The 19,112-nt window shown below is 36.2% G+C and overlaps 1 protein-coding gene across 3 annotated transcripts in view; it reads left to right on the top strand.

The window, feature by feature from the left end:
* The window catches only part of TRAK2 (trafficking kinesin protein 2), a 66,745-nt gene that overhangs the window by 36,484 nt on the left and 11,149 nt on the right, over positions 1-19,112 (top strand). For all 3 annotated transcript variants that reach the window (XM_036098597.2, XM_078071191.1, XM_078071192.1), the window contains 9 exons: positions 6,395-6,471; positions 7,955-8,071; positions 9,084-9,293; positions 9,947-10,025; positions 11,932-12,062; positions 12,510-12,584; positions 14,160-14,297; positions 17,070-17,149; positions 17,450-17,653. In XM_036098597.2, the coding sequence (XP_035954490.1) occupies positions 6,395-6,471; positions 7,955-8,071; positions 9,084-9,293; positions 9,947-10,025; positions 11,932-12,062; positions 12,510-12,584; positions 14,160-14,297; positions 17,070-17,149; positions 17,450-17,653 (1,111 nt within the window). The remainder of the gene's footprint in view (positions 1-6,394; positions 6,472-7,954; positions 8,072-9,083; positions 9,294-9,946; positions 10,026-11,931; positions 12,063-12,509; positions 12,585-14,159; positions 14,298-17,069; positions 17,150-17,449; positions 17,654-19,112) is intronic.

The raw sequence follows: 19,112 nt of genomic DNA, 5'->3' as shown, positions 1-19,112 counted from the left end.
ATATAAAAGTCTGTAAGTTCAACATTGATATGTTTGTAAAATTCTTCTCATTTGAGTTAGATATGACATTGCATCAGTTCCTAGACATTTTCCCAGTGAGTGCTTCAGTGTCTTTAGTGATTGTTGTGAAATACTAATTTTCATAGTAATCATTAACTTCTAATGGTAGTTTTCCTAGAACCAGGTTACTTACTGCTCAGGAAAAAAAAATTGTAAACGTTTAAACTTGAATTAGAATATCAAGGGACTTAAATAAAACTGTTTCTTCCTCAATAATTCTTGTAAGTAGCTGAATATTAAATTAAAGCTCTTAAGGTTTTCTTAACTTTCAAGTTTGAGAAGTTGCTTGCTTGAGATTTTCTGAGAAGTGCTTGTTTTTTATTTCCATCTGTCTTTGTCCCATGCATTTTTAGATTTGTGAGAAGAAACTTCACATTGAAATTTCATCAGGATAAGTTTAGTTTCTGTCATTATTTTGATAAAGTAGCACAGAAAGTGCCCCTTAGTTTACTTCTTTGTCATATATGCCACTAGAGGATGGAACTGTAGCTAGAAATCTGTCTTAGATCATAATTTCATGGAGTTACTTTTAGGAAGAATTTAAATAAAAATAAACTTCTTTGGAAAATAAATGATAATCAAATTCTAAAATACTTGGTTTTCAGGACCCCATACAAAGCAAATCATAATGTTCAAGAGAGCAACTTAAAACTTAAGATTAATAGGATGTTACAGATCCATACTTCCAGGGTCCAGAAAACTATCCTAGTCCTTTAGTCTAAAGGTACTATTTTCATTTCAACAATTTGAAAATTGAACTATATATGATATACTTAAGATCATGAAGCAAATAAGCTAGGATTATCATTGGTCCACTAATACTTTATCTCTGTATTATACCTCAATTTCACTGTTATTTTAAAGATATCAATTCTTTGGGTTAACAGTTCACTCAAATATAAGTAAACTTCATTTTGAATTTGCATCTTAAGAGTGTAAAAGATAAGTGATTTACTTTATTTAGCAAATTGATCAATGTTTTAAAAAGCCAAGATACAAAACATTCTCTGAGCCTTTCCAACAGTTTTCTGTCCCTTTGAGATGTCAAGATCTGTGGTTGTGAATAATTATTATGTACCCTCACAGGCCATCCTAGGGTTTAGCTCCCTGGTACAACTTCAGCCTCTTCTTATCCCTACTTCCCTCACATACCAGTAGATACTCCTGCTCCTTAAAATGAATTTTAACAACTAATGAAAAGAGGTGGCGCAGGCGAGGCACTTTCTCTCTTTTGTAACACAAAGAAGTTGGAACGGTTGTGAGAAGAAAAATAAATTTGGAAGGAAGCATGGGCAGAGTTTTGGGTTGGGAGCCTTCCTCAAGTGGATGAAAGGAGACTGGATGTTCTCAGAAGGCCCCACCAAACCAGAAAGAGATTGTTTACTTTTAAAATAGAACACTTGAGAGCAATGGGTGGGTCCAAAAAAATAATTCCATCCTAGTCCCTGCCATATATAAAATTTAAGATACTCAAAGAGTATTTTGCATGCAGAACAAGTCATTTCAGGATTTCCTTAATTTTACTGAGAGACCCAGAGTGAGCTGTGGGTGGGCAGTGCAGTCATAGCACATCATAACAGAAAGTACCATTTGTTCGTGGAAAGGCTAAAAATAGAAAGAAACCTCATCTGCCTTTCAGGATATTTTTTATTTGGGCATAAGGGGTCACCTTGCATAATAATGCATAAGAAAAAAGGGTTAGGGGGAAATGATTAGTCTTATAAGTTTTAGTTAGGAGCTCAACATCACTTGGGAACTTGTTAGAAATGCAAATTCTTGGGCCCCTGTCCCAGATCTACAGAATCAGAAATTCTGGAAGTGGAGCACAGCAGTTTGTGTTTTAACAAGTCCTCCTGAGTGTACTGATGCACACTAAGATCTGAGAACCACCAGTACAAAGCATTGTCAACCAAAGCTATATGGCCATTTCATAGTGATGTTCATTGGAGAGTTTAAGGAATTAGGGAGGGTGTACAATTTTGTAGAGAAATACAGTTGTAGAAATAATTACTTCTGCTTAGACTTTTCCTCAAGGTCTGCCTTCCAAAATTATTAATCTATACTGGCAGGAAAAGAAATATAACTGATAATGTTCAGGAAGCAGTAACCATAAGTCAGATCATGGAGATTAGCATATTTATATTTCCTCTCAACCAATTCCACAAAATAATTAAGTCATATGCCCCAAGACACCTATTGAGTATTATCTGTGGGAGAATTGAGAAAATTGTCTCACTCAAATCATTATATGTAGGGCTTAATTCTCCCCTGGAACCCTGTTGAGAAAGGCTGTCCTAGATGGTATATATCATCAGACACCTTCTTTTTGTTCTCAGTGCTTTTGAAGGCAGTTTTTTGTATTGCAGAAACGTTCTCCATATTCTAGCAGCAAGAGCAGTGGTCACTTCTTTGGGATTAAAACCAGAAGACCTGTCTGTAGTTACCAGGAGCTCTTGCGGCTTTGACTATGCCACGTGGGTGGTTTGTCTTTCATTTCTGTTTTTTGTTGCTTGTTTTTGATTTTTTGCTGCGAGAGGGTTGGAGAGATTAGAAGTCTTCTTAAATTTCAGTAATTGTGGTAAAAACTCTAGATCTCACTGATATGAGGAATTCTCAATCTCAGGAAACAAACTGAGGGTTGTTGGAGTGGTGGGGGGTGGGAGAGATGGGGTGACAGACACTGGGGAGGGTATGTGCTATGGTGAGCGCTGTGAATTGTGTAGGACTGTTGAATCACAGACCTGTACCTCTGAAACAAATAATACATTGTATGTTAAAAAAAAGAAGAAGATAGTAGGAAGGGAAAAATGAAGGGGGGAATCGGAGGGGGAGACGAACCATGAGAGACTATGGACTCTGAGAAACAATCTGAGGGTTCTAGAGGGGAGGGGGGTGAGGGGATGGGTTAGCCTGGTGATGGGTATTAAAGAGGGCACGTATTGAATGGAGCACTGGGTGTTATACGCAAACAATGAATCATGGAACACTACATCAAAAACTAATGATGTAATGTATGGTGATTAACATAACATAATAAAATAAATTTTTTTTTTTTTTTAAAGATTTATTTATTTATTTGAGAGAGAGAGTACATGAGAGGGGGGAGGGTTAGAGGGAGAAGCAGGCTCCTCGCTGAGCAGGGAGCCCGATGCGGGACTCGATCCAGGGACTCCAGGATCATGACCTGAGCCGAAGGCAGTCGCTTAACCAACTGAGCCACCCAGGCGCCCCAAGATTTTATTTATTTATTTGACAGAGAGAGACACAGTGAGAGAGGGAACACAAGCAGGGGGAGTGGGAGAGGGAGAAGCAGGCTCCCAGCTGAGCAGGGAGCACGATGCGGGGCTCGATCCCAGGACCCTGGGATCATGACCTGAACCGAAGGCAGATGCTTAACGACTGAGCCACCCAGGTGCCCCTAAAATAAAATTTAAAAAAAATGAGAGAACTATCAAGCACCGTCTCATATAAATTACAGAGATGTCAAAATGGATTAACATTGGCCCTTCCCATCCTCAAAAAATGTGAGGTTGAGTGGTCGATGTGAAATTATGCAGAATTAGAACTTAAAGTAAGAATTGGTAAAGTACTTAAGTATATCCCCCCCCCATATTTTTTCAGGAACATAAGATTCTCCAAATCTTACACCAAAAATGTTGAACATTAATTAACAACCTTTGAAAACCAACTTGCAAAATTGTTCTGTAAAAATGTTTAAGCATTTGAAAATTCATTTTTGCTCTCTGAACGAGAGCTGCTGTTTTTTGATTGCAAAGATAACATTTATTCTTCCTGGAAAATTAGTAAAAGATTAAAAAGAAAACAAGAGATCAGCCTAATCCCTACCCAGAGATAACCACTATAACATTTTAATGTGTATCCTTCCAGCCTCTCTTCTGTATCCATATGTAGAAGATATGCTCACAATTTTAAAACAAAATTGGGATCTGTGTTTTGATAACCTGCATTCACAGATGGATACTGGTTATTTCATCAGATGAAGGCCTTCTGATCTTGGTGGCACTGTGACAGGAACAGCAGCATGGTGCAAAGAGCCCATTACTGAGAATGAGCGGACCCAAGTTTTTTTTATGACCTTGTGAGATGGAAGTTGTTATCACCTCATTATTATCCTATTATTAGTTTCTCCTCCCTAAAACATGTTTTATTCTAAACATCTCTTTTCTGTCTTACTGTGTCCTTTATTTTCTCTTCCTCTTTCTTCATGCGTGACTTGTAGCTAAGCTCTTTATTATAGCCTTAACTTACTGGTTTTACTTCAAAATAAATTTACCACTTCACCTTCAACTCTGGTCAATCATGTAATATAAACTATATCATATATTGTTTCAGTTAGTTTTATAAAAACTGTTTTTAACGGAGTCTCTAGGATTCCTGGTTCTTGCTTCAAGTGTTACTTCTGAATTGGCAGTTTTCATTGCTAGCTCCATGTCCGAACACCTGGGCATCTTTTACTTACTGCGTGTGCCCTGGGGCTTCTTCAAATCAATTAAACTAGACTCTAGAGATGAGACCCACCACCCTAGGCTGCATTTAGGTTTGTAACCATTGGCTGGTTTCCTGTAATTAATTTAGAACATAGATATGATTTGATTTTTTGTCTCATTATTGAGGCCAGAAATAGTGGAGACCTCACACTGGAAGTAAATTATGAAGATTCCTTTGGCCCAAAGGCCTGTTTCTCTTATCCCTGTGGTTAAATTATGGAGCCAGTTTTTCTACTTATAAATATAGATCCTTTTGGGGTAAAATTGTTTCTATCCAGATCTTTTTAGTTTTCTATCTCCTATTACTATTAATCCAGCACTTTGTTTTACTTTTAGCTAGGAATAAGATGTCATTAATAATTAAGTTCTAGGTAATTCCCAGATTCATTTTAAGCAGTTTTACCAGAAAGGAAAATAAAAAGCTCAAATAACAGTAAAACATGTCCTGGGGTGCCTGGTTGGCTCAGTCGGTTAAGCATCTGCCTTTGGCTTGGGTCATGATCCCAGGGTCCTGGGATCGAGCCGCGTATCAGGCTCCCTGCTCAGCTGGGAGCATGCTTCTCCCTCTACCGCTCCCCCCGCTTGTGCTCTCTCTCTAATAAATAAATAAAATCTTTAAAAAAAAAAAAAGTAAACATGTCCCATGGTGTCTTTTGGGCAACCTCAAGGAGAAGATGGGACTAAGGAACTACAAGTGACTTAAATCATAGTATCTGCTGCCAACACAGTGCATTATTTACAGAGAATTTTAAATCAGTGCTATTTCATACATACCAGCTGTGTTTAAAGAGTAGTAATTATACACACTTGTATGACACTTAGCAGTAGATTAATACCGCTCATTAAATGATCCTGTTTCATCCTCCTAATGACCCTGTGAGATGAGTGTTATCACCTACATATTGTAAAGAAGGAAGGTGAATTTCAGAAGTGTTAAGTTCACTCAGATAGCGTGAGTTCAGCTTTTCTGCTTCTAAAGCCTCTTATTTTTCCACACTTCACAGCAAACTAATTATAAAATCAGTCTCAGTCAAACACAGATCTGTTTCATGTAATGCACTCCAAAGTCAAAAGATCCCTCTTTTAGGATGCATCATTAGCTTAAAAGGGTATTGCTTATTGTGACTGTGGAATCACTGGGGTCATACTTGTCTTTCTCTTTGGAGCTATATTATTCAATGCCCTGACAGTTCCTGAATTTAATGCAGAAATCCTGGACTTAAATTATGCAAATAATAGTATAATATACAGTTTATCTTATAGCAGAGGCCTAGATATGGTAGAGATTTTCATAAAGAGTTTTTAATTATGCTTCGTAACAGAGTTACAGAAGGTCCTACAAGTCCTATTCCTTGTTTATTGGTATTAGCTCACATGATAGGTGATCACAGATATTGAAGATAATCACAACAGAATTCTAATTAAATATATTTCCCCTCACTAACTTGCCCCTCAGGAACTTTAATTGAGATTAGGGCATAAAACAATCGGTGATTTAATGCATTCTTCAGGCCCACAGTCTCTAGTGTGAGTGGACTAAAGTTCTGATCTTACTGAGGGAGGAGGAGATAGTCAGGAAGTGGCTGCCTTATGATCATTTGATAACTTTCTTAATTCATTGTATGATGTACATTTTGTTTGTAATAATTGGTCCATTTCTCGGGTGTCTAATACATAAGCATTTCTTTTCTTCTTTCACATATATTTTTATTCTCCTGAATGGCATTTCGTAAAAGCCTGGGTTTGTTGTTGTTATCTTTCAACTCTTATGAATATTTAAAACTTTATTTCTAAATACTATAAACAGTTGTTTTTAACTGTCTTAGTTCTAGGCACAGACAGGGTGGAGCAGATGACCAAAACTTACAATGATATCGACATGGTTACACACCTCCTGGCAGAGGTAAGAATGTATCTTTTCTTTCTCCAGGACTAAAACTTGACAGTTATTTAAAATCTATCAAGTTTGCAGATCAAATGAAAAACAGTGATGTCTTTGTTCTGGGTTATTTTGTATAAGGTTGTTATAAGTGGACCGGCATACCAACTGGCATTCCAAAATAGAATGGCTCCTGAAGTTTATTGTTAGGAAGTTGCAGAGGGTTTAATTTTTGTTGTTGTCGTTATAATGGTGCTAGCTTCCCTATCCTAGAAAAGCTATGTTAAAAAAAGAAAAGTGTTGTTTTGTTTTGTTTAATAAATCCTTGCTGTTACCCTGGAGCAGATTTACCCATTCAAGAAGCAGCTCCATTGCAAATCAATACCAGCAGTTTGCAGCATCTTCCTTTCTTTACTTTCGGTTTGGACTATTATTTCAGCTCAGTTTGTCCATGACATTTTTAATATGTGCAGTGTATCTCTTCCAGTTGGCATTCTTAGAGGTATCTCCTTATACGTCAACTTCAGTTGATCTTATAGAAACTGTCTTTCTCTTTGAACTACCCTTCTCCCCTCTCCCCGCAGCTCCCTAGAATGATGTTGTGTATGCCACTTAGCCTATATTGAAAATGAGGAGAGTGGGCCTTGAAAATTTGGAGATAATTCATCTACCTGTTTTCATATGTAAGGATAGAAGCTTAATTTTATTTACAGTGATTAATATAAGTGGAATCCATGCTTGTATATAAGGCAGCTAGATGTATATTGACAGTTTTCATCCTACAGAATACAATCACCACCACCACCACATAGGTGGGATTCCTACATGCTTGCTAAGTATCACCATCTACGTAGGAGTAACTCTTGCTTTGCTTGGCTTTTCTATAGGCCTCCTTGCATCATTACCACTGACTTCTTTAGACTCCTTTATGCTTTAGCAGAACCTGTAGCCTCAAAACTTCTAGTCTTCTATCTCCTCTTTTATCTCACATTATCATTTTTGCAGCAATTGACAGTAGGGCTCTTGATTATGCTTTCCTTTAAGCCTCTGGCTCTGAATACATAGAAACTTTGCCTTAATTGGAACTGTTTTCAACACACGTACTGTATCATTACCATGCATAATAGGCAAATGCATGCAACAAATATTTGTTGGGCTTTCACTGTGTGCCAGGCCCTATCTTCGTTTTTTAAAGACCCTGTTGATTTTTTAATTCCCCCAAATCATAAGTTTAAAGGTTGGGTTGTTTGATTCAATTAATAGGGTGATCAAAAAATCTCACTTGAAAAGAAATACCCCCTTTATAACTATGGTGGCCATCCATTTGACCAACATATATTAAACACCACCCGTGTGTCAGGCCCTGTGTTTATTTGTGATATCTGAACATTAAAATGAATCTTGATGCTTTCTAGGACATTGCTTTTGAGTTTAGGGAAACTGAAGAATTTCTAAACTACCATTTAATTTTGTTTGTTCTCAAAAGATGTGTTTGGTATTTTAACAGAGAGATCGTGATCTGGAGCTAGCTGCTCGAATTGGACAAGCTCTCTTAAAACGGAACCATGTCTTGTCTGAGCAGAATGAAGCCCTGGAGGAGCAACTGGGACAAGCCTTTGATCAAGTAAGTCTTTGATCAAGTATTTGTAGCATGAAATAATTACTTCTTGGGCAATGAAGAAATTTATTTTTCTGGGTGCCCCTGAAGTGTTAACAATAGGTAGGTAAATAACACCAGCACATGTTGACTTTGTTGGCAGCCATTGAACTAACCAGTAGAGAAATGAAATGTTATTGTACAGAGGAGTGCTCATGGGACTCCACCTTAGTCGGTATAAAAGCCTATGTTCAGGATCTACCAAACATAAGGCACCCTGCTTAGATTCTAACGCTTTTCCTTCATCCCTTTATGTAGACTTTCTGTGTGATCTTATCTTAAATTTATTTTGAAAAAATAACCCTAAATTATAGATACCCAAATGAGGTATCTTTATTCAAAAACCCAAACAGAAGGAAAAGGTAAAGAAATTTATTTCATGCAATAAATATTTTTTAGTGAGAACTGATTTATTATTAACTTGAATGGTTGCGTTTAAAACTTCCTGTAATTTGTTATTATCTGGTTTCATTTATATTTTATAAATGCATTATGTTTAATAACATTTGAACCTTTGTGTTGGAAATATTTATTTTCTAAAACTAAAGTTAGGAAGTCATGCAGAGTTATACTTAAAAGCTTAAAAGTATAAGCCTTTATTTAGGATGAGACTTTGAAGGAGGGGTCTATTCTGACACTTTGAAGGTTCTTCAGTTTTGTTTTGTTTTTAAGTGTGAATGTATCATTATCTTATGTTAAATTTTCTTCCTACATTCCTATTATATAGAATATAAGAATTGGCTTTTCATCTAGTACAGAAAAAGCTATATTGGTTGAGTTAACACTCTTAACATTATATCTTAGGAAGTATCTGAAATTTGTTATTCTCTTTTTAAAACTTTAGTCAGTAAAATCTAGCAACTGATTTTATGATTTTATTTTATGGTAAGAAACAGTTGTTCCATGAATTAAAAGCAGTATTACATGGAAATAATGCAAAAGAAAGACCATCTTATAAATCAAGCCCTTTGATGTGCAGGTTAATCAACTGCAGCATGAGCTGTCCAAGAAAGATGAATTACTTCGAATTGTCTCTATTGCTTCTGAAGAGAGTGAAACTGACTCCAGTTGTTCTACACCTCTCCGGTTCAATGAGTCCTTTAGCTTATCTCAAGGTTTGCTGCAGTTGGACATGCTGCAAGAAAAACTCAAGGAACTGGAAGAGGAGAATATGGCTCTTCGATCCAAGGTACATTCCCACTTTCCCACTAATTCCCACTTTCCTTTTCCTTGAAGGCCATAGATTCAGGTCCATGTAGCATTGAGGTAAAATAGGACATAACTAAGGATTTGCTATTGACATTCCAATTAGGGGGTGATAGCCAAGGCATGTGTATTTGCCTTTCATTGTCACTTAGATCCCATTCATTGACAAGTAGATAATAGCAAGCTGATAGATGAAATAGAGAAAACCACAGCATGGAATATATATCTTAGGGAGTTTACACAAATAACTAAATAATTACAACTGTGATAAGAACTATGTTGGAAAATTACAGGGTTTCCTGAACTTGTATAATGGGGGGTGGGGGGCGGGGGATCAAAGTCCTACTTAAGTAAGTGACATTTTACCTGAGACTAGGGATTAGCGAGGCAGAAAAGTATGTGGGAGGGGAGGCACCAGGGGGATGAGTAGGCTTGTGCAAAGGCCCTGAGAGGAATGAGGGGGAGATGTTTGTCATATCCTGTCCCATATCTTTATTTTAGATAAAGCTTTTTGGATTTTATTTTTCCTTTTCAACTGGTGAACTTTCACCTTCAAATGAGAATTAAAGGTTTTTTAAGTTAATACTGTAAAGTCATTGGAAGATATTATCACAGACTGATTTTTTTTTCTCAAAGGCTTGTCACATAAAGACAGAAACTATTACCTATGAAGAGAAGGAACAACAGCTTGTCAATGACTGTGTTAAAGAACTTCGTATGTATTAACACATTTTATTTTATAGTTCTTGGGCAATTCTTTGGTGGTCTATCACCAACTCAGAAATTAAATCAATGGTTTCAGTAGAGGCATCTCAAGAAACAATTTTATTTATTTATTTATTTTAAAGATTTTATTTATTTATTTGACAGAGAGAGAGACAGCGAGATAGGAAACACAAGCAAGGGGAAGAGGCAGGCAGAGGGAGAAGCAGACTCCCCGCGGAGCAGGAAGCCCAATGTGGGGCTTGATCCAAGGACTCTGGGATCATGACCCGAGCCGAAGGCAGATGCCCAATGACTGAGCCACCCAGGCGCCCCACAAGAAATAATTTTAAGGGCGCCTGGGTGGCTCAGTCATTAAATGTCTGCCTTCGGCTCAGGTCATGATCCCAGAGTCCTGGGATCGAGTCCCGCATCGGGCTCCCTGCTCAGTGGGAAGCCTGCTTCTCCCTCTCCCACTCCCCCTGCTTGTGTTCCTGCTCTCACTGTCTCTGTCTCTGTCAAATAAATAAATAAAATCTTTAAAAAAAAAAATTTTAAATAGTTACTGAAAATCTTGGAATATCACATTGAGCCCACAACTCTAGACAAAACATCATATGTACTTTTAATAAATATCTTTATTTCAAATTGCCATCATCATTAAAGAAAGACCTAGACTTCTATCAGTTATAGCATGTTAGAGTGAAAGGAACTGAAGCTTTCGTTTTGTCAATAAGGAAATAGTCCTGTAGACAATATAGAGAATATGATTTGCCAAAGTTAGAAAACTGATAAGTGGCAGAGCCAGGGCTTAAATAATGGCATAAAACTTAACATTCAATGAGTATTTATTAAGTGCCAACTATGTGTCTATAACAGGATGTATTTTGGTATGATATTGTTAATTAAAAATATTTTTAAAAATAAATCAGCTAGAAAAAGGCTTTACTAGAGAAAGATACCTAATTTCTCTATAAATATATAACCTTTTATGTTGAAAGAGAAGATATGAAACATCATGCCAGTTCATCTGGGCTGTGGGCATCAGAATGTGATAGCTTAGAATAACAATGTTAGAGAACCAGAAAGAATGTCAATTGAATCTTCTCCATCAGAACTCCATTATGAACCTCTTATGCCTTAAAAAACAAAAGAGGAAATGACTTGCCCAAGAGCTTAGATCCCAGCCTCCTGCCTCCTTATTGCCATCCTTTGAAATATTATAGACCTTCTGTGAATTTTAAAATAGTTTTATATAACACTGAGAAATAGTTTTGCCACTTGTGTTTGATGTCAGAGTTTTTATATGCAAGATTTCCTTTCTCCGTGGAATTCTAAAGGTTCTATTTTATGTGCATGTAAGAATGCTAGGCTCTAGGGATTGCTTCTGAGGCCTTGCTCAGTTTGCTAGGGATCCTGGAAAGTCTCTCTTGTACAAAAGCATCTCATAGCTTTAACAGATTGTGACTGTTTCATTTGGAAATGTTCCTTTGTTAGATTTGTTAAGTTTAATTTTCGTTGCTTGTGGGAAATTATTGATGTCCCTGAAGAGTTCTCAAAGACATAAATGAAATGATGTCTTGGTACTTGGAAACATACATAATTCACCTATCTCTTTCCAGCCTTCTTGTCCTTCATAAAGAAAAAGATTGAGGCAAAACTTTTAGCTTGCTTGCCTTTACGAGTCACCTCTTTTAGCTTCATTGCCTCCTATTCAATTCTCAGCATTAGCTTATTTCAGAAGAACCTTTATTTTCTTCTACTCAATTATCTGGGTTTATTTTTTAAATTTATGTTACAAATCTATTTGTGATATAGTCCAGTGCTTGTTACAAAATAGGATTTAGCCTACAGGACATAGTTTGCCAACCCCTACCCTACATTTATATTAATTTTTAAATTTCTCTTTTGTTTCCCAGGTGAAACAAATGCTCAGATGTCCAGAATGACTGAAGAATTATCTGGGAAGAGTGATGAACTGATTCGGTACCAAGAAGAGATCTCCTCTCTCTTGTCTCAAATTGTAGATCTTCAGCACAAAGTTAAAGAAGTAGGTTCATTCATTCATTCAACAGATGTTTGTTAAGCCCTGGCCTAGTACATGCACTCTGCTAGATGCTAGATACATTAAGCAAAGTAAACATGCTCCCTACCCCTTTACAGTGCTTTAGTCTGACTGCTGGTATAGCCCTTCCCTGTCACGAAATATATGAATAACTTCTTTCAAGTTACTATTTCTCTCTTTCAAGTGGGGTTAGATTTTCCTTAGAAAACTGTGATGTGGATTAGTGACTCATGCTCATTGACCTCTGAACACCTTAATTAAGATTTTGTATTCTGCGCATTTTATTGCTCTTATTTGGCTTTTGAAAGGTTAGCTTTTTATAGGCCTCTGGACCTTACCCCTGAGAGACACTCTTAAGATGTCTTTAAAAAAGGGAGAGTAGCCCATATTTTATATGGGAAGGCTCATTTTTCTCTTTTAATATGTTGTTAGCATGTAATTGAGAAAGAGGAACTGAGACTTCACCTACAAGCTTCCAAAGATGCCCAAAGACAGCTGACAATGGAGGTAATCAAATCTTCCTTTATCTTGTGTAATATGGGGGGGAGGGGGAATTAATAGTTTCTTGCATTTTCATGACTAAGAATGATTAAAGGTGATTGCCAGATTTTAAATAACAACAAAAGAGTAAGATTAAATTGTGAGATCTAAGAAGTAAAGCAATTTAAAGATTCTGTCCCTAAAATTAATAACATGAAAACATCTTTCTTGATTAATAGAGAAAACCTTGTCTTTTGTAAGATTCTTTAGGAATATGTGACCCTTTTACCAGTCTACCTTAACCCAACAGTTTTTTTTTTTCTTTTTTTTTCCTTTTTTTCTTCGTTTTTTTTTTCTTCCCCCCCAACCCAACAGTTTTTAAAATAATTTCTTATAAGTGTTTTTGCAGATATGTCAGGAGAAACACCAAAAATCTTTTACTTTTTATCTATAAAAATTTTATGTATTAGATATAATTTAGTGGTCCCCTAGCATACGCTAAGAATCACCTGGCAAAATGAGTTATAAATGAAATTCCCAAGCACCATCCCCAAAAGTTTCCGATAGAGTAGTTCTACAGTAAGGGTTTAGAATCTGCATGATCCAGTCCACATACTGCACTTGAAGAAATTTTTGAAGTTAAAATGTACTCTGAAAAGGGTGCCTGGGTGGTTCAGTCGGTTGAGCGTCTGCCTTTGGCTCAGGTCATGATTCCAAGGTCCTGGGATCCAGCCCCACATAAGGCTCCCTGCTCGGTGGGGAGTCTGCTTCTCCCTCTGCCTCTGACCCTCCCCAATGCTTGTGCTCCCTCTCTCTCTCAAATAAATAAATAAAATCTAAAAAAAAAATGTACTCTGAAAATTATATACTCTTTTACCATGCTTGCGTACCTAACTATAAAGAAGATTCTGAAACAGGGGAGGAGAAACTACTTGTTTGGGATGATTGAGGACCCTGGCAACATATATAGTACTTTGTAGACTTGATCTTGTCATTTACAGACTTCAGAGTGACATTTAAAAGTATGCACATCTAACATTATGCTAAACCTAACTTGACCCATAGCTATTATTCTTCCTCTATAAGTTTTTTGTTAAGATTTTATTTATTTGAGAGAGAGAGGGAGCACGAGCAGGGGGAGGGGCAGGGGGCAGGGGGAGTGGGAGAAGCAGACTCCCTGCTGAGCAGGGAGCCCAACGTGGGGCTCAATCCCAGGACCCCCAGATCCTGACCTGAGTCAAAAGCAGACGCTTAACTGACTGAGCCACCCAGGTGGCCCCCTCTATAAGTTTATTTTAAGGATATGAAACATTAAATATTGAATTCACGGTTATGGTTATTTCAGCTACATTTCATATTTTTAGGAAATCATGTTTATGATAGCCAAAACATCCCTAATTCTGGTGACTTGAAGTATATATATACACACACACACATATACTCTCCTTGCTTAGTTTGTTTTAGAGCTTTTCTATTGAAATTATATTCATAAAGTTATCTAGCCCTCTGGATAAAATTAATACTTATCCAAATGAGGTTTATTTTCCCCATTGTCATGTTGAGAATGTGATGAAGTACACTAATTATCATCCTTTTTTTCAGCTGCATGAGTTACAAGACAGGAATATGGAGTGTCTGGGAATGTTACATGAATCCCAAGAAGAAATAAAGGAACTTCGAAGTAGGTCTGGCCCTGCTGCTCATCTTTACTTCTCACAGTCATATGGAGCTTTTTCTGGGGTGAGTTTTTCCTGGGAAATATGTTACTTGTTTAAGAAAACTTGCTTAAGATTAGATTGTTCTGAGAGTGATATGGTTTCTGGTGGTATAAAGTATCTTGAGAAGAGATAATGTGGTTTGTCCTTGTTTCTGGAATTCATATATTGATTTAGGCCTTGATTTAAATATTTACATCTATCTTAATACTCTTATTTATTACAGCCTTTCTTCTAACAGACAACCTTCCAGGTTTATTGTAATATATGAGATGAACCCTAAGGAAATTAGGTTTAGGTCTGTGTACCATAGAGCTACTTAAATTTGGGTCATCCTTACCCTAGGCTACATGCTACTTATTCAAATAGAACTCTGAACTTCTAAAACTTCGTTTCAACAGATCTTGAGTTTCTTGGTATATTTAATTTCAGTTAGAGTGTAAGTGCCATGAGGGCAGGATTCATGTTTGTTTAATTCATCAATATATAGTATTAAATTAATGAAAACTTGTGAGTTTATGCCAAAATTTGTAATGTTGGTTCAAAGAATTATTTTAACAATCTAGTTCATAAATACTTATAAGCAATACTGTGACGTTTTTTTAAAAACAAACTATAAATTATAATAGATTTTTTTTAAGAATATGGGAGCAGGATTTTTGTTTTTTAACTTTTTATTTTGAAATAATTTTAAACTGAGACTAACATTGCAACAAAAGTACAAAAACTCTCATATATCCTTCATCTAGATTCCTCAGTTTTTAACATTTTACTACATTTGCCGTATCGTTCTCTTATTTTTTTTCTGGACCATTTCACAGTAAGTTACAGATACACTCGATTAACTGTGTATCTACTAAAAATAAGGACACTCTCCTATGTAACCACACTACAACCATCAAAATCAGGAAATTGTCATTGATATACAATACTACCATCTCATCCACAGAGCCCATTTAAATTTTGCCAGTGATCCCAACAATGTCCTTTGAAAGATATGTTGTATTTGCTTGTTTCAACTGGAATAGTTCTTCTATCTCTGCTTGCCTTTCATGACCTTTGTAGAATGTCCTCAGTTTGGGTTTATCTGATATTTCCTCATGATTAAATTCAGGCAATGTATTTTTGGCAGAAATAATGCCATGTTCTTCTCGGTACACTGTAATAGGAGGCTCACATTGTCTATTTATCTCATTACTGATGATGTTAATTAATTTTGACCATTAGGTTAACGTAGTATCTGCCAACTTTTCCCACTCTAAAGTTAATCAATGCTAATTGATAGTTAATCAAATTAATGTTACAAATTAACTTTACAATGATGAAAATTGGTAGATGCTACCTTAGCCAAGTGGTCAAAGTTACTCTTTGTGGGAAAATACTATACTTTGAGACTATTTAAATATCCTGTTTTTCTCAGCAAATATTTATCCACTAGTTTTAACATGCAGTGATGGTTCATATCTGACTCAGTCATTACTATGATGATTGTCAAAAGGTGATTTTCTAATTCCATCATTTTTTTGACATTTATTAATTGACATTCTTTTGTCAGAGCCTTTCTGTGTCATTCATTCATTCATTCATTCATTCATTCATTTATTGGGTCGGGGAGGCATAGAATCTTAAGCAGACTACACACCCAGCATGGAGCCTGACACAGGGCTCGATCTCACAACCCTGAGATCATGACCTGAGCCAAAATCAAGAGTCAGACGCTCAACCGACTGAGCCACCAAGGTGCCCCATTTCTGCCTCATTTATTTATTCATTTGTTCATTTTGTTATGTCCGTATGGACTCTTAGACTCCTATTTTAGTCAGTGGATTATAATCCATTATTACTGTTTTTGATTATGATACTTAAATTGTTCCAGATATGGCCAGTGGGATCTCCTTAAAACTCATCTTGCCTTTTCCTGTCCCAGTCCTGGAATCAGCCATTTCTCCAGGGAGGTCTGGTTAGTTTTAATGAGGAATGATACTTAGAATTCAAGATCTGAGTCCTGTATATCCATTGCCACTAGAGCGTCATTACGTCTAGGCCCTCTCAGCAGATAGAGCTAGGAAATATATGTGCGTTCATACATACACCCACTCAAACACATCAATATCTGTGTTTCCATCCATATTTATGTTCATATATATACATATATATGTATTTATATATATATATACATACATGTATTTATGTGTATATATATATATATATATATATATATATATATAAAACATGAGTTCACACCAGTATCTCCAGTTCTAGTCATTGTCAGCTCAGCTTCACTGAGCATGGCAGCCATGCTAGTTGAATCCTCATCTCTGACCAGGGAAAGGGGAAACTTGCTTATTTTTCCTTTAATGATTTTTCTACATTATAAAAGCTATACATGTTTATTATAGAAAAGTTAGAAATTAAACAAAACAAAAAGAAATTGTGAAACACCGTCAAATCCTGACCTCCAGAGAATCATTATTGGCATCTTGGTTTATAGCCTTTCAGACCTTTTGTTTTTTGTGTCTCCATATGTAATATTTTCTATTTATCATGTTGGTTTTTTCCACTGTTCTCCTGTAAAAATACATCATGAAAAAGAAGTTGGTTCTTGTTAAAAGTTATATTTCCAAAATGTCTCTTTTTTCCTTGCATTTTGGCCTGTGACTATTTTTTGTGTTTTCTTTTATTCCAACACCAAAAGTATTGGATTCTGGAGACTCTGTTAATTAATTTAAGGATAATTCATTTCTCCTAACAGGCTTCTTACATAATCATTATAGGAATCTCAAACTCTTTTTCTTAGGAATCTCTGGCAGCTGAGATTGAGGGGACCATGCGTAAAAAGTTGACTTTGGATGAGGAATCTTCTCTCTTTAAGCAAAAGTAAGTACAGATCACCTGTGTTATTACCCAAGCATTAGGATGGAATTAAAAGGAAGCCACAGTCCTAAGTGATAGGTATTTTGAGATTCAGTTGCAAATCTGCTTAGTATTCAGTGTTTTTTTCATAGTGCTCACATTTGTAAGAGTACTCTCTTGTTCTGAAGTTTATTTTCTAATAATTTCTCCTAAAGTTTAGAGGCTAGTCAAGGTGGCTTTATTTTTAATGAATTGCATATACATGTCTCTTCTAAAGCACTCCAGTGTAGGCAGTGGCAATAATGAATGCTTCTCTTTTGACAGAGCCCAACAAAAACGGGTATTTGATACTGTCAAAGTTGCCAATGACACGCGGGGCCGCTCCAACCCATTCCCAGCTCTGCTACCCATTCCAGGGTCCAACCGTTCAAGTGTCATCATGACAGCAAAACCTTTTGAGTCTGGTTTACAGCAAACAGAGGACAAAACACTCCTGAATCAGCAGAGCAACTCAGAAGAGGTTTCAGAGTAAGAAACATAGATCGTGGCACTGATTCTATAATTTTTATGGCATTGACATACCAGATTCACATACCTATATTCCAGCATTGTTCTGTGCTATTCCAAGGAGGTTCTGGAACTGTCAGTTTTCATTCAGTAACAATGCCCTATAGCATTATTTGTAAGACAGATCATTGACTTCATAAAAGTTTTTAGAGTGAGAAGGCTACATTTAATTAAGTATATTCAAAGTGGAACTTGCATTGAACTATAAAATTCTTTACTACTTTCTTCTTTAGTATGGCAAAGTTTGAGTCTAAATCTTCATGTTCTAAGTCAGATTTGTTTGACTCTGTTCGGTCATTGGCAGTTGTGCATAGCATCAGATGACACTTTCTTATAACCCATGCTCATAATCTCAACTGTTTTGGTGCCTTTAGGATAAATGATAAGCTTGAATACCTATGGAGGAAAAGTAGCTTGCTCTTAACTTCCTATTTGTTTAAACTTAGATTTTTTTCCAGTTTTCATTAATTCATCTTACTGAATTACATATATATAACTAGAGTTAAACAGAATCCCTGGAAAGTCGGCAGAAGACTTTTGAAAGGTAGATGTTTGGCATCTGAGAGAAATCTTTCCTAATGCAGAAATCTATCCTAGAACATACCAAATACCCAGTAAGTATTAGCTGTTATCAGTAGTAGATGGGGTAGTATTCTTACCATTAGTGAACGCTAATTGTGGACTAGGAGCTTAAGTCTTAGTTAATCCTGTCAACAACAACCCTGTAGGGTAGGTACTATATCTTTTCAATTTATAGTTGAGGGAAGTGAGGCTTCAATCGTTTTGTAACTTGCCCATGGTCACTTCATAGGAGGGTATTGGTCACATTTCTGTAAACTACAGGTTTGGTCCATGGATGCAATTTGTTTGGTTCAAAAATAAAAATATTTGTGTTGCCAAAAAAAAGGAAGAAACCAAGAAAGAAAAAGATCCATCACCCTGGGTTTTCTTTTGTCTTTCAGTTTGTACCTACAGTAGCTTTATGTGCCAATACTATGTCATTGTACACAATTAACTTAGGAGAAGATCAACAAACAGATCTTTGTGAATTCACATCTAGTAGCCAGGAGCAACTACAGCTTGGCTTGCTACTCTTTCTTTTGATATCAATTGTAAGAAACCTCTAATTTCAAAAATATTAAAAACTGAACAAATGTGTTCGCAGAACTATGAGGATGTAGTATTTACAAATCTTGGGGTTTTTTTAAATGTTCTACAATATTCAAAGAGGATTCAATGGCCCAAAGCAAATTTTTTCACATTTTAATATTTTTGAAATTATTAATGGCATATCATAGTTTAATGGGTAGCATTTTTTTCTCTCTGAGTAGTGCATAAAATAAAATAATAGTACCTCTTGTAATCAGTGGTATTATAGATTCAATGCAATATGATAAAGTTTACTTTTCTGGCTACCTAA

The sequence above is a fragment of the Halichoerus grypus genome, chromosome 4 (assembly GCF_964656455.1).
Source record: "Halichoerus grypus chromosome 4, mHalGry1.hap1.1, whole genome shotgun sequence".
Lineage (NCBI taxonomy): Eukaryota > Metazoa > Chordata > Mammalia > Carnivora > Phocidae > Halichoerus > Halichoerus grypus.
Note: the sequence above shows the minus strand (reverse complement) of the source record. Positions and strands in the feature narration are given on the sequence as shown.